Consider the following 16,145-nt stretch of genomic DNA (forward strand, 5'->3'; position numbering starts at 1 on the left):
ATATTCTCAGTTTCAAAACAATAGCATCTGCTCTTTTTTTATTGTGGCAATTATAAGGAAAACATCAATAGATACCAATGTCATTCTGAATACCAATTTAAAATGTTCTATCTTTTTGTTGGTAAGGATTTTATCTACCTGCTGCAGACATCTCAGTTTTCTTTTAAAGATTTATTTCTGGCTTTTTGTGCCTTTATTAGAGGGAGATAGTGGACAGAGTTGGAAAGCAGGGAGAGAGAGAAAGAGAAGGCACTGACATGCGGGAAGTCGAACCCGGGTCACCTGCATTGACTATAGCCTCCATACATGGGGACGTGTGCACCAACCACTTCGCCACCACCGCCCCCCAGTTTCCTTTTTACGCCAGACAATCTAACCCCCCAAAAAACAAAACATTTTCAAAAGAAACAGTTTTTATTGCTCCTAATACCCTCCTCAATCAGAAACTAAAAGTCTACCGTCTTAGGTGGAGTGGAACATTTTTTCTTTTTTCGAGATCAAAGACCAAAGTTGTGCCCAATGCTCTAAATGAATTGAATAGTATTGGGGAGCATTTTCAATTAATCAGTATGAAACTTCTCCAGCTGATTAGTGACATCATACCAAAGAAAATAATGTATCGCAAGCTTTTGAAGTTTTATGTTTATACATGCAAATTAAGTGTTTCTTCATAAAATGTACCATCATTTGCTTATATAACAAAACACAAAACTTGAAGGTGGAGAATGGAAGGGGATATTGCTCATCAAATAAACACTCAAATGCATCATGTGTTTGTTAACAGTGAGTCTTTCACACACTAAATATTATCTTTTTTTAAGGACATAATATCCTGGGAGCTCAGCTCCACAGCTGCTCTACACTTTCCTGCTGGTGTGCTCCAAGAAAAGAGACTGTTATCTGACTGAGATGTTATTCTCTCTCTGCTCCTCCAGGTTTTGCAATCCTCCAGGCCATCATGGAGTCAGCTGTAGCCAATAACTGGCAGGTGACAGCTCGTTCGGTTGGTAACATTGTGGACCCCACTGAGTACAGACGCATTATCGAGGAGATGGACCGCCGGCAGGAGAAACGCTTCCTCATTGACTGTGAGGTGGAAAGGATCAACTCTATACTGGAGCAGGTATCGAGCCAAAAAACACCACTAGTACAGCTTTAGAAAACAAACAACAAAAAATGACTTCCCTGAAATAACTTAACTGCCTTCCTCTCTGCATCTTCCTTTTTTTCAAAGACAGTAAACACACAGCCTCTCTCCTTTCTTTTTACCTTGAACATAATCTTCATTTAGAAACTCGGAGAAATGAGGTTCTCTCCTGTCTTCCTCTTATCTGGTCTTTACAATATTACTCCAAACATCTTGAGTGCATCCTGTTTCCTTCAGATCTTCACATTCTTATTTTAAAGATCATGTTGCAGGCGAGATGTGTACATTCATTTAAGCCTTGTTTTTTTTTACATGTTGTCTGAGATTCACATGTATGAATTCAACAGCCTCCTCATCCTTGTTTCCAAGGCGATGCTCACCCACTGTTTACCCTCATGAATCTTGATTCAGATTCAGTGTTAATGTGAGCACAGAGAGTAGTTTTAATGAGGGTTAAGTAAAACTGGGTGTATTTACTCTGAAGATCATTAGTGTTCATTTGGGGGACAAGACGCTGTGTTGCACATGTGTTCACATTTTACAACACAAGGATTCTGTCTCTCATTGTTCATGCACACAGAGGTTTTTCTTTTGGCCAGTGGTCTACTTCACTTACTCTAGTCCTCCATGACAGTTCGTAATAGAGGCTAATTTTTTGTCTTATTGATTCCACATTTAGCCTGACACCAACCTATATCATTGAGGTATTATCCTAGATATCACAGAATTAAGAAATTCAGACTCAATTAGGTAGGAGACAATATTACAACTACCATATTAATTTGGTTTGGTGTGCTTTGGCACTCAATGAAGATCTCTCTGTCATAAAACACATAAAGTGCTGTTTCACCTCCACTTTATTGAAACTGGAAAATCGGCATTTGTTAAGCAGAGGGTGGTGAAGAGACGCTTCTTGTATATCGAGAAACGCTTCCTCTGAAATAAAGGTTTTATTTCAGAGTATCAAAACTTGCTTCAAAAGCAGAACATATATAACCTCCAAATCTTTATGTACTGGGTGCTGAACAGTGTACATTGAGTTAGCACACCATACGTTGCCAGTTGCAAGGTTTTTTTTGTTTTTTTTACCATGTGGCGTTTCAGGCTCTAGCTGTTCATTAGACAGACACAAAAACTGTTGATGCCACAAATATCGTGTGTGTGTGCGTGTGTGTGTGCGTGCGTGCGTGTGTGTGCGTGTGTGTGTGTGCGCGCGATGCTCATTTGAACCATTCATTCCCACCAAATCTTGACCTTCTGTCCTTTGCCGAGGTATTTGTGCATAAAGGCTTCTGCCCTTTGCATAATGATCTTCATTGATATCGGCCCTACAGATTTTTACTCTGACCTTCAGTGCAGATCTTTCTTAATTTCCTCCAACATAGTCGAGTATTTTCAGAACAGCACGGAAAATTTCAATTAATTACAGGAAATGTGCTATTTTCTGCCCTTCACATTGATACAAATGTGCTCAAATTGCCTCTGTATTAGATTCCAGTTATCCAATCAGATAATGGTGGTCACTTGGTGTCAAGTCAGGCAGACTCGGTTATAATCTCGTTACTGTGGTGGAGTACTGTGAATGGTGGCCTTGAACACAGCATCTGTCAGGCAAGTGTCTCCCCAGCTGCTTTAACAGTGACAGGGTGCGCCTTTGTCTCTCGGGAACGCTTCCTTATACGAGCTGTGACATCAACACTTGCTTTAATGTAATATCAGCTCCCAGTGTAAGTAGGACACACTGTCCCATAACAGCAACAACAATGAGCCTACTATAAATAGCCTACCCTCATAGCCTGAGGGAAGATCTCACATAAAGGCAGGAGTGAGCAAACACAAGTGAGATCACTCAGGCATCTGGACGCAACCATTCCTGACATGATTTAATATTTAACCAGCATGTATAATGTGAACTCAAAATAATCATCGCATACAGGTTGTTATCTGTTTAATATAATTATATACATGCAACTATCATTATTTTTTGTGCTAATTATTTCATCGTCAATTTAGTTTCACTTTATTTGTTGATAAATGTGCTGTGGGTTTTCTCTGTCTCCCCTGTTGGCTCTCTAACTGCCTTGGAAACAAGAATCAGTGATGCTCCATCCCTTTAACTATATAAAGAGTGATTAACACTGTTAAGTCTTTTCAACAGTAAAAGTGCAGTGGATTTATAAGCGTTGCCGAGGATCAGTCACCTCCAGCCTCCTGCTGCACAGTGGACAGACAGAGAAAGAAGGAGTCAGAGACAGAGAGAGAGAGAGAGAGAGAGAGAGAGAGAGAGAGAGAGAGAGAGAGAGAGAGAGAGAGAGAGAGAGAGAGAGAGAGAGAGAGAGAGAGACAGCTAAGCTGGAAATGCAGACAGCTTGTGGGAATTGAGCCATGGAGTGTGAGCCCCCTGTCTCATACTTTTGAGGGAAATATGAGAAGTGCTGAACACCCAGGGGTGCTCTGGAATTCCATTCTGCCTAAAACAAGATGCTGTATTAGGATGAAATTAGATCTACTGTATGTGGATTCTGAATATGCATAGTAGTGTCTGCTGCTTTTTACGGACATTGGTTTTAATGGCAATGCAAAGAAGGGAGTCTGTCTGTCTGGCTGTCTGGTCCTAAATACAGTATGTTTTTAAGAACAACTTGCAAATTAATTTGTAAGTTTATACTAATATGTGTCTAATAATGACTGTAGAATAAGTTAGAACTTGATTTTATTTTTAACACAACAAAATAGCTTAAATTCAAAAGAAAGGGGGTTTCAGAAAAGCCGTTTTAGCTTTTTTCTAACATCACTTCGTATTACGTCACAGAAGAGACTCATGTATTCAGACCGTTGCTTAACTAAAGGTGATACTGTACAAAACACTGCAATGAGTGTAAGTAAAGTAGTTTTGTTGTATTGTGTTTTTATTGTTTCTGTATTCTTTGACGTAATTTTGTCAGTTGTGAAGATGGTTAGATGGATATACTGGATATAGCGTCCACTGTTTCTCTTAAAGGAAAAGGAACAGAGCTAGCTGTCATGCATTTTTGCGGTTTGTGCAGGTGAAGAGGAATTTGTTTTTGCATCCCACAAACATGGCAACTTCACCTGACAAATCCCGGTTGTTTTGTGTTGTGTTGTATGAATGTGCTTAACCTACCGGCCTGGCAGTCCTGACTCAACTCAGAGAAGGGCTGAAGGACACTTCAAATCACACTGATTCATTTAAAGGCGACAGTGTAAGAAGAAGTTTACACAAGGTGTCTTTTAAAAACATATTTTCAGGTTTCATGAACACATGAGTTGTGTATCAAATCTCGGGCTTGTCTGAGAGGGAGGGACATTTGTCAGCCTTTGTTTTAAAGGGACAGACACACTAATGCACATTTTCTTTTAGCCTTTATTTTTCAACCATTAGCATGATCTGCTGCATTCACAGGGTTCCTCCTGCATTACTGCTCTTAGTTTCAGAGCATTTCCTCACACAAAGAGAAAACAGAGATGCCTTATTATTTCACAAATTGAAAAAAAAGTAATATATAGATAAAAATATAAATTGAACATATGGTATTTTCTACAGGAAAATATGCATGCCTGTTCCAACATCACTGTTGTTGTGAAACAACTTTCACAGGGTTTCTCACACAAACTCTCAGCGACTGTGTAACATCATGAGTTAGGTCACTACAAGCCAAGTGCCAGATAACAGTATCATCAGCAGAGTCTAGCATAGAAAGCTTCATACTGCAGAGCTCTGATACACAAGTTCCTTGACAAACTTCTCCTGTTATTAGAGTCTATGAAAACCAGCACTCTAACACAGGACAATAATCCTTTATAGACATTAGATGTCATTCAGTTAAATTCACATATACAGCAAAAAATACATCCACAACAATATAACATAATGTCAACAAAACTAAAGCAACATAGAATACATTATAGGAGTATTAATTCACAAAATTAGGCGAAGGTAAGAGTCTCCCTAATATGTGCCAACTTTATAGAACGCAGTGTAGGGACTAAAGTGCATTGAAGTTATTTCTTGGCAACTTTTGGGATGAATATTCCAGTAACTGGAGTGAGAAATAAACAATAGACTCAACTTTGATATGTTGTCATGCAATGCTTAAGTAATGAATGATAACAGTTAATCATATTAATGACCATTTGTTTTCTAGCTTCACGTTCTAACTTTCTAATCTCAACTTGATCTACAAAAAAAATGCACAAAAGTACACTATGAACGTAAGCACACATTTAATACTCCAGGTTGAACTGAAATGCCCCCAACAAAACAATTGTCTACACTAAGACTTCATTTCCTTTTTTTAAAGCTTTGATTATTAATGGGAATAAAAACGTGTCTAAAAAAGAACCCTGGCTGTTTAAATGAAGGTTTTTGAACAGACTTCTTTGTAGCCGGGCTTCCAAAGGAGACCCTCGAGAAGTGTGGGTTAAAAACAACATCAAAAACAGGAGAGTTGGCAGTTGCACAACAGCAACATAGATACTGGGGACATTACATCTTCATAGGCATTTTATTTTTTATTTTAAAATTGGCTTTCAATAAGAGGACTGAAGATCTCAAGTGTGAAGCTGATGGCTGTGTTGCAAGCAAAGGAAACCAACAAATCATCAGACTGCACACAGAGCCATGAGCTCTGAATGGTCAAATCAGGCAAAACGTTATACTCTAAGTGCTTTTGTGGTGAATAATAATAATTCAATAGGATGCGGCTAATGATTTTTCATTTTATGACAACATAAATAACAATACCATGAACATAAAAAACCTAAGGAAGGGGCAAGCTAATGGTTTCTTATAATTCCAATGTTTTTTATGTTGTGCATAATGTGCAAACACTTTAAGAAACAGAAAGTACTTTCATAATGAGACACAACAAGTTTTTTTGGGGGGAAAGTAGGTCATTTAGAGAAATGTTTAACTGATTGTGCCCATCCTCTGCTACATTTTTTTATTTTTTTTTAATGCACGCTTATGGCAGCGAAATCCCGGCTCACACTTTGCCCTGTTTCGAGCAGTACAACAATAATGAGTAGACTGGTGAAAGGGGACAGTTATGAACCTTAGGATGTCCGTTCCACTTCTGAGGATGGCAGATGACAAATCAGTGTAACAAAGAAAAGCCTCCATCAGTGGGAAGAGAGTCCAATCCTCTTGAAGGCACTCGGGCAGACATCCAGCTCTGCACAGGACTGAGGCTCCAGTCTGTTTAATTAGTGTCCATTCCCCGAGGAATATTTAGGCTGATCGTCCTTCAGCTCGGGCCTGCTTCAAACAGCAAAGCACAGACCCTCTCGTCCAGAGAGGGGGGCCGGAGGAACGCCGAGCACAGACTGATAAAGGGACATCAGCTCTCAGTGTGTCCCTCTCTGTCTGCCTTCTTGTGTCATAGTTTGTCTCCTCGACAGCACAGGGAGATGGCTCCATATTTCTGATATGCTTCTGAAAGAGGTGAATACTAATGTGTATCTGTAACATGAGTCTATGCTGGGTTTATTTGTCTATGATTCATTTGATTGTGTTGAACTGGCGGGGGCTGGAGGATGAAGTGCTGTGTTTTATTTTTATCTCCAGAGTCTAAGCATCACTCAGATGCACCAGAATCTCATTATTGTGCTCAACATTTCCAAAAAGGTTAGAGTGGGATCTGAGATTGGGGTCTGAACATTTCCAAGAGAATAAATAGGGAACAGATACCATACACATATAAATATGAAGCTACAGCTAGAAAATGTTGTTAGTTCGCTTAGCTTAAAGTAAATATATTTAAAGGTATTTTAAGGGTTTTTTTGTTGTTGTAAACGGACTTTAATTGATTTCTTTAAAGCCAGACCAAAATAAGATTTTTGAGACAGACACCCACACCGATATTCATTCAATTCAAATTCATAGATTTCCAAAAAAGTGGTCAGCAATGCTGTGCTTAAATTAGAAACAAATGTCAAAGTTGACGTGCACCGGTGTTGTGTTTATTTGACCATTCAGAGGCTCTTTTGAACATATTACTTAAAAAAAACAAAACATTATTTTATACTGTCAACCATCTCCAGTGTAGGCCAGCTGTGATGCTTTATTACAAGGACTGGAGAAACAGTCAGTCCTGTTAGTATGTCAAACAAAATAAGGTGAAGCCAATAAGAACATTGCTCAATAGCACTACTAGTGGTCAAACCCTAAAGGGTAGCTTTAATTTCAGGTTATTTAACATACCAGTTGTTATCGTCATATTTTGGTTACACTGATTGCCCATCATGAAAAACACAATGTTTTTGGAGATGTTACAGACACAGCTTCCTATGTTAAACTGCTTCCAGATGAGAAGATTAAAGTTGACAGTACACTTTAGGACTGGTCATGCAAGGTCATAGCATTTAGACTTTTGGTGCTTTCCACTTACCTTGGAAGTCGGATGTTGTAGTTGGGAATGACGTCACACCCTAATTGACTGTTCCGGTTACAAGTTGGTAAGAAGTCTGAAAAGCAACATGGACGAGTATTTTTGTTGTCAGTTAGCTAACACCAGGAGATAATAAAACACTACACTACATGACAGCTTAACATGTTTACAGATAGAACATGAATGATTATCTGTATGACTGATTTAATTACAATACACAAGACTAGGTTTAGTAATAAACACTATCATTTACAGTTAACAGAGGTCATACTTCAAGGGGGCATTCCGGATGACACACCTCTGAATTTCTGACTTTTGAGATTAAATGGAACTCACAATCCCCCTAAATCCCTTAAAATTAGACATTCAGCATCATCTGATTTATTATACAAGTCCTTTAAATCAAGCAGGCTGCAGTTTCTCTCTTCCCTGAAGCTGTTTTATTTTTTACATTTTTAAATGTGACGGTAGTGCCTGACCTCTTACTGGTTCCTGATGGTTTCACATGCTCACAAAAAGCGATTATCCCAGGGGAGCTTGAAACTGGAACACCAGGATCCTAAAAATATTTGTCATGCCGAGATGCTTTTTTCAGACCAGCACTGCTAACAGAGAGAAGGAGCAAATCCCACAGCAAACCAAAGAAATTATATTTTTAAAGAATATGTGTAGACAGTTTAGAGCGAGGGAATATGAACATGAGGAAAGCTAAAAATGTCTTTATAAACAAAGCAGCTCACACAAAGTGAAAAACTGGAGAGAATTACTGAACAGTTTTGCTCACATTATAAATTTAAGCATCACTACTTTAACTCTTGTTAAACCCCAATTTGTTCTATCTATCTATCTATCTATCTATCTATCTATCTATCTATCTATCTATCTATCTATCTATCTATCTATCTATCTATCTATCTATCTATCTATCTATCTGTCTATCTGTCTGTCTGTCTGTCTGTCTGTCTGTCTGTCTGTCTGTCGCTCAGTCGCTCGGCCCTGGGTCTTTTTAGACTTTTTCAGGGCTCCTCCTGATAGGAAAATTGCCACAAAGAACACACATGGACATATTTATACATATAAAATTTAAGATGCCTGCCTGTCCTCACTTTCAGGTTGTCACACAATTAGCACATATTTAAAGTCAGAAAACTGAATATGGAAATCAGAGTGATGAATAGTGGAGCTTTCATCCAAAGTACCAGGGCTTAAATTCCCATATCAAAGAATTTGTTAATATTCATTTGCTATGATGTGTTCCTTGTGTGTTACATCTTGTTCCATTCAGTTGATGTTCCATTCAGTTGTGTTCCTTTATGGTGCGTTCCATTCCAAAATATTCCGTTCCGATGTGTTCCATTCCAATGTGTTGTGTTCTGTTCCATTCCATTATTTTTTCTGACAATGCGTCTCTTTCCGATACGCTGAGTTACTATATGTTGGGATCCAATACTGTATGTTGTGTTACCATGTGTTGAGATAGGTTACGTTCATACATGCTTCGGTACTTTATTAATCCCAGACTTCAATCTATTTCTACACCCTGAAAAGTTGTTTTGAAGCCTCTTTGTCAAAATAAAAAGCGAAATATATGACACCAAACCCTATTCAATTTATAATTTACTGTTTAACTTGCCTGTTTATTTTTGCTAACCAACCTGACTGTGGTGCCCTGAACTGGATGTGTCTAGGGTTGATATTTTGAAGCTCAGGGCCACTGAACAAGCGAAAGCATTTGAATGTTGGGAGTGAGAACTTGTTGGTTTATGTCAATTTTTTTTAATTTATAGGGTTTTACTTGATATATTGTTTCATCAGTGTCAATGTGCACAATGAAATGTGATTGAACAAGGGATACTGAAATTGCATTGATCAAATAAGAAAATGGAAATGATAATGTGGCCATATATCTCAAGCAAAGCCATATCTAAAATTGTTGGTATAATATTTATCAATAATTTACTTACATAATATGTTTGTGATTCTGGCAATGGAAACATTAAGTTTAAATGATATTAATGTTAAAGTGAACAACATTGTCTAAACTGCTTTTTTCACCCTGGTTTGTTTATACAGTATACTGTACCGCACAAGAATACAATGAATAGCACTCAGAGTTTTTCAATTTTATTTGATATTGATTGATAGTGTAAAGACAGATGATCTCAAACAGGAGCCACCTCTCAAATTCGTCCCTGTGCCGAATAACTATTCGGATTTCTCAGCTTTAGAAGAGTTGTCAGCCTCTGTGTTCACTGCCAACTCGATGACTACTGATGCAGCTGCCAGGGGATTTTCTTTCTTTTCATGCAAGTCAAAACACTTTCAGGTTGTCTTGAAAGGAAATATCTGACACAAAAGCTGAGTGGTAAATCTCTCTGTGAAATGTGCTTGAAAGTAAAAAAAACAGAGAGTGGCTTTAAGGCATTTGGATACTTAACAGCATTTGCTTTACATCGCAGCTTCATATAAAGTCTCACATTTCAGGAATAAAATGTTTGGAATATTTCAATCATGGCTGCAGAACCTTCCTTTTTTTAAATCACCAAGCAGTAGTTTAATGAAACAAGCAACTTTACTTGTGTTATGAAGTTTCTTCAGAGTAATTTAATACAACTTCTCCTCTCCTGTAGACGGCCAAATGCAATAGAAACACTGCAATATTATTTGTTTTTCTGTGCGTCAGAGCTACAGTAAGCAATACATGTTTACAGTTAATTATTTTCTAATAGCTAAATACGTTTTAGTCACAAACAGCAGTTGACACAGTATGTCGCCTTGGAATGCTTATATAAAAAAAATAAAGTTTTATGCATCCTGTGTGAGTATGATGGTGACAAACTGGAAATTCAGCCAATCGCTGAAAAGAAGCTGTGTTCTTACACTTGGGTCACTGCAGCTCTCTCTCACATGGACAAAAAGCAATCAAAAAGCTTTTCAAAGATATTAGGGAAGACAATAACCATAAACGCTTCAAGGGTTTTTCTTTTCAATTTTTCTTTTTTTGCATATAAGAAAAACATGCAGGATGAAGGGCATAAGTAGTCTGGGCTGAAGGGTGCAAAATGTCAAACACAATGGCATCTCTTTTGCATTTCCAAAGAAGGTAATTGGATTTACTGTTGGAATATCTCAGAGTGTTTAAGCTGGTTGGAGGGTCAACCTTGGAGCATCAAGGACGTTCAATCTCAGAAGACAATTAGTAGGAATCCAGGAGTATGCAGAGGGTGTAAAAGTGCACTGTTGAGGATACAAGCATGGAGATGTTTGAATAAAAGGAAATAAGAACATGTAGATAACGCTTGAAACATAACAGAGGGATGCATATCCTTTTTTAAAGTGTAAATTATTCATCTGAAGTCACATCCTCCACAGAGTCCCTCCAACATGATATCACTTTCACTCTGGACATTTAACATTTAGATGATTTTGGTGCCTGAGTATACTTATCAACGCTGTGTAGGAGTGCAGAAAGTGAAAAGACAGAAAAAAAGGGAGAAAAAAAACGATCCACCCCCTCAGTATCGTTTTGAAGCTTCATACGCTGTGGTGGAGATTCAGAGCAGAGTGAGATATGCAGAGAGAGTGAAAGAAAGGACGTGTAAAAAAAAAAAATAATAATGAAGAGAGAGGAGGCTTGGATGGTGAGACAGAAGTTTAAAGAAATCAGCAAGTACAGTATATGCCTGCTGAGACAGGTGCTGAACAATGTTTGGGTTTAATTAAGACGAGTGTGTGAGGCTGACAGGCTGTGCAGGAGGCAGATAGTAAAGAGTCAAAGAGAGAGAGAGAAAAAGAGGAGCCATGACCTTATTTAACATGTTGAAGTAAATGGAAAGGAACAAGCCCTGTCACCACAATCTCTACCTCTCTCTTTCTCATACAAACACAAAAAAGTACAAATGTGCTCAAACGTCCCCTCTTGCCCTTGCAAATGTCGCTTTAAAATGTCCCTCTTTGCTTCCTTTACCAGGCACTCTGTGTAATGAAATTGAAGGTCTTTGTCATCTCTGAATGTTCTCTGTGTTATGAGCGGAGAGTGTGACTCACTGCAAGTCTCCTCCTGCGTCTTGTAGGTGGTGACCTCGGGAAAGAACACCAGAGGATACCACTACATCCTTGCCAACCTGGTGAGAGCTCGAAGCATGAAACGGTCCTGCACAACACCCCGAACACTCCTGCTCAGTGTGATGCAATACAGAGCAGAGAAAGGCAACACTTCAGTAGACCCATCAAACTTCTCAATATGCAGAGATGGATTGCATTGATTCAGAAAAAAAAATACAGCATATATATTTAATTTTTAGCGCTTAGGGGGCGGCAGTAGCTCAGTTTGTAGGGACTTGGGTTGGGAAACAGAGGGTCGTCGGTTCGAGTCCCGGTGTGGAACAAAATTCTTGAAATTGGTCTTGTTGCTGGAGAGATGCCAGGCCACTTTCTAGGCACTGCTGAAGTGCCCTTGAGCAAGGCAATGAAATCTCCCCTCATCCATCCGGCTCTGGAGAGCTTGCCGTGGGCCGCTCCCTCACTCTAACATCTCTCCATTAGTGCATGTCCATAGGATCCTGTTTGTGCATGTTTACTGTATGTATCAGCCTGTGTGTGCTGCAGAGTGTAAAAACCTAATATCCCTTCGGGTATCAGTAAAGTAAATCTTCTTCTTCGTATGATCCATGTGTGCTCTTCCACTCTAAGGGTTTTTCCAACATGAGCCTGGACCGGGTGTTTTCGGGTGGAGCCAACATCACTGGCTTCCAGATCATCAACCCCGACAGCCCCATTGTTCAACAGTTCCTCCAGCGCTGGGAGCGCCTGGATGAAAGAGAATTTCCAGAAGCCAAAAACACCCCACTGAAGGTCAGTGAGGCAAGCTGTAGAAGCTGCATTAAATATTTATTTAAAAAAACCCATCAAAGATCATTTACCCTCTTTTTTAAGTGCTAAGGTAGTAACAATGGGAATATGAAAGTCTGCATTTTTTTCCCTGCTCAAATAACTTTTCTCCATCTTGTCCTTGAATAGATTAAGCTTTCATGCTTAGCAATGTTTGTGTTCATCATATTCTGAGTTGTTTTCTACTTTGAGCATAATGTAGCACAGCTTTCTATGTAAACTGCTGCAGACACAATATCCTTGCTCATATTTTCTTACTTAAACATCATTAGCATTGTCCTCTGTGTGTGCTGCTGCAGAGATGATAACCTTGCTCTGACAGCAGTGCATTATGGGTCTGTGTGATGTTATTGGTGCGTCACTGGAGGTTTCTTGTCGCCTTTTTTCTCAGTACACATCAGCACTGACCCATGATGCCATCCTCGTGATCGCAGAGGCCTTCCGGTATCTGCGGCGACAGCGGGTGGACGTGTCTCGCAGGGGGAGTGCAGGAGACTGCCTCGCCAATCCGGCAGTGCCTTGGAGCCAAGGCATCGACATCGAGAGAGCCCTCAAAATGGTAGGAAAAAAAGTGCGTGGCTCCCTTTAAAAAGCTCTTCTTTTTTTCTTACATATTTTATAATATGGTTTTTGTGCTATCTAACCACACTTATAAAAACATCCTTATAAGTCTTCCTTCTTCTTTGGTATTCATTTTTCTCTATCTGAATATAAGGCAAGTTTATAATCTTTAAATGTAAACCCATTTCTTTCTCTAAAGTGATATGAAATAAACAATATTGGCATTCCTGAGCTCCTGTCCAGGAACAAACATAGACATATTTCAGTTTCACTTTTTTGTAAAGAGAAAGAGAACTTGTCGCCCCTCCACTTTGATATGATTGGTCTTAAAGAGTCTGAGCTTACAAATATATTCCTGCTGGAAATATTTAACAGACGTCCATTTAGAAGACCAGATGGTGTTGGAGAGAAAGATGAAGATCGTTTTTTTGCATGTTTTCATTTAAAGTTTGTTCGCTTTTTTTATGTTAGAAATAGGTGTTATCATGATTCTCTTGGTTCCTGACAGGTCGCAGTACAAGGTATGACAGGAAACATTCAGTTTGACACCTTTGGTCGAAGATCTAATTACACTATTGATGTGTACGAGATGAAGTCTGGAGGCTCCAGGAAGGTAAGTGAACCACACAAACATCTATCATAATTGAATTAATGGATGATGAAATACTCTGAGCAGGATTAGCTTATGATATAGATCTATACTGTATGTTTAGAAGCTTGAATAAAAATTCAGACTAGTTCAAAGCACCTCTGTGAAATGGATTTTAATCTCTCTTTATGTTAGCAGTACAGCAGTAGGAAGGTTTGAGTCTGATTTAGACAGACACTGGCAGTAGAAACGTCTTGCAAAGTCAGCTCAAATTATGTGATCTCTTATAAAATCTTGGATTTTAACTGTAGAAAGTCTTGATGAGCCCTTCAGATGGAAAATAAATTTACAAACTTTTGTGGGCTGTTAAATAAGATTATGAAAAGCTGCAACTCTCCAAAATCATAAAAAAGCTATTTAAACTACAAGCTAGAGCTTCAGAAAATGCTGAATTTCTACTCAAGGGCCTATTTAGTGCCTCTAATTACTCGGAAACAGATTCTAGACATAAATAAGGAGACGTAGTCAACAGGAGAGCTGTTATTTATTTCCAACTTTCTAAAAATGGCTGGTAAAACCAATGACTGCAAACCAATCAGGTGTGTTATTTGTTCATGTGTAGGCTATGTCTGATTGAAGCAAAGAACCATCAATCAAAGGACATAAAGTAAAAAGATTATAAGGTCTAGCAGGCTTTGTTCTATTTTGGCTTGTTTTGCCATATTTAATGTATGGCGTGTGGCCGTTTTTCTTCTTTTCAGGAAACCATTTTCAGATAGATAGATAGATAGATAGATAGATAGATAGATAGATAGATAGATAGATAGATAGATAGATAGATAGATAGATAGATAGATAGATAGATAGATAGATAGATAGATAGATAGACTGTAGCAAACATCATTTTCAAGCTACAGTTTGTCCATTTTTGCTACAAGCATGTTGACACCTCTCAAATTGCTCCTTGGCTTGTTAAAGGAGCGAGCTAACAAACGTCAAGAGGGGAAGACGTGCACTGGCACAGAACAGTGTTTAGCTAGTTATCCTGACAGCTCTAACACTTGTCATTGTCTGTTAGCTTACATGCTGGAAGAGTCAGCTTCCTTAATAACACTAACATAACAGTCCATCTTCTTATTAGCCTGTTTATTGGAGCAAGTCTGCCTGCAAACACGGACATCGACCGACCTCCTCAGAGGCCTGGACACATCTTTCGAGTTTTTTTGTCAGACCATGAGTTGTGAATTTTAAAATACATTTCACAATTATCTTTGAAGGAAAAGGAAATAACCATTCTGATTTCAGTTGGACTTGTACATGTGTGTCTCCAGATGATTGAGGTTTTGCTGCAACAACATGATCCCTTATTCCTCCTCTGTTATGTGGTTTGTATGATAAGCCACACATCACGCACAACACACACTCTGACACACATTTTCAGCCACATTTTTTAGACTTGGCTAGCTCCATGACCCTGAACTCTGACAAGGTCTCCACAAGACATGGCACCCAAAGGAAGTGGCCCCATACTGTCCACATAGATCTGCTCACAGGCCAACATACATGACAGCAGCCCTGCACATGCAAACAAGGACAAATAGAATCACTATGACAACAGAGTGAGTAGCATCTTCTTGGCCAAATAAATCAGAGTACTACATAACTAGCTTTCTGGAATCAAGTTAGTGTGAGTCGAATAAGTCCAGTGTGTGTTTCTGTGTAGACTTTTTTTGCTACGTGTAGTTTGTATTAATAGTACCGTACAACAGTAAGGCACATGCAGACTATCACTTGTCTTGTTGGTATCAATTTTAACTGTCTTTGAGCTCTCTGTTGGTGCTGCTTTCTTGTTATGTAAGGAAACATTTGCAGAGCCAGGAATAGCTCACGCCTACTCTGCTGAAGTGTAGTCCAGCTGAAGGAAGAAGTACCACTACAGGCTTTGTTTTAACTCCACATCAGGCATAACCAGCTCTGTCTCCTGCTGTGCAGATGAAACTGATCAACTCGTACTGACCTGGAGGTTCTACTGTGAAAAAAGAAAAAAAAGTCTTTCTGCTCCTTCTTGTAATAACTGTGAACCTTTGTGTCATTTTCAGATCGGCTACTGGAATGAGTACGAAAAATTTGTTTATATTATGGATCAACAGGTCACCAACGAGTCCTCTTCTGTGGAAAACCGAACAATTGTGGTCACTACTATTATGGTACACTCTCAAGCAGGTTTTAAGTGTTTCACCTCAAGAATTTCTGCCACTCAAGGTCAAGGTGTCCATTGTTGCAATCTGTCCTGGGAGGGTAGAATTATTTTGTTTTGAGTTGCTTTCCATCCACTCACTACATGTTGAAACAGTCGATTCACAAAGAGTGTTTCAACTGTATCCGTGTGGGTGCCAAAGCATTTTAGTTTTTTTATTATACGGTGGGCTGTTGTAGTAGTGACATCACAATAACGGCATTGGTAACGATAACGTTAGAGATAGGCACCATCAGTGTTTTCACATTCAGTGCATACGTAAGTAAACACGTTTCCCTCTCATTAGGTAAA

The 16,145-nt window shown here is 38.9% G+C and overlaps 1 protein-coding gene across 6 annotated transcripts in view; it reads left to right on the forward strand.

Moving 5' to 3' along the window:
- Positions 1-16,145, forward strand: part of gria3a (glutamate receptor, ionotropic, AMPA 3a) — a 77,466-nt gene that overhangs the window by 36,178 nt on the left and 25,143 nt on the right. For 4 of the 6 annotated variants that reach the window (XR_013780090.1, XM_079355653.1, XM_079355650.1 and 1 more), the window contains exons 4-9: positions 936-1,123; positions 11,631-11,684; positions 12,250-12,411; positions 12,839-13,018; positions 13,517-13,621; positions 15,697-15,804. Coding sequence is in view for 5 of the 6 variants with exons in the window: in XM_079355653.1 (XP_079211779.1) it covers positions 936-1,123; positions 11,631-11,684; positions 12,250-12,411; positions 12,839-13,018; positions 13,517-13,621; positions 15,697-15,804 (797 nt within the window). In the remaining variant the exon portion in view is untranslated. The remainder of the gene's footprint in view (positions 1-935; positions 1,124-11,630; positions 11,685-12,249; positions 12,412-12,838; positions 13,019-13,516; positions 13,622-15,696; positions 15,805-16,145) is intronic. The other 2 variants (XM_079355652.1, XM_079355651.1) reach the window with 1 other exon arrangement.

The sequence above is a fragment of the Symphodus melops genome, assembly GCF_947650265.1.
Source record: "Symphodus melops genome assembly, chromosome: 11".
Taxonomy (NCBI): Eukaryota; Metazoa; Chordata; class Actinopteri; order Labriformes; family Labridae; genus Symphodus; species Symphodus melops.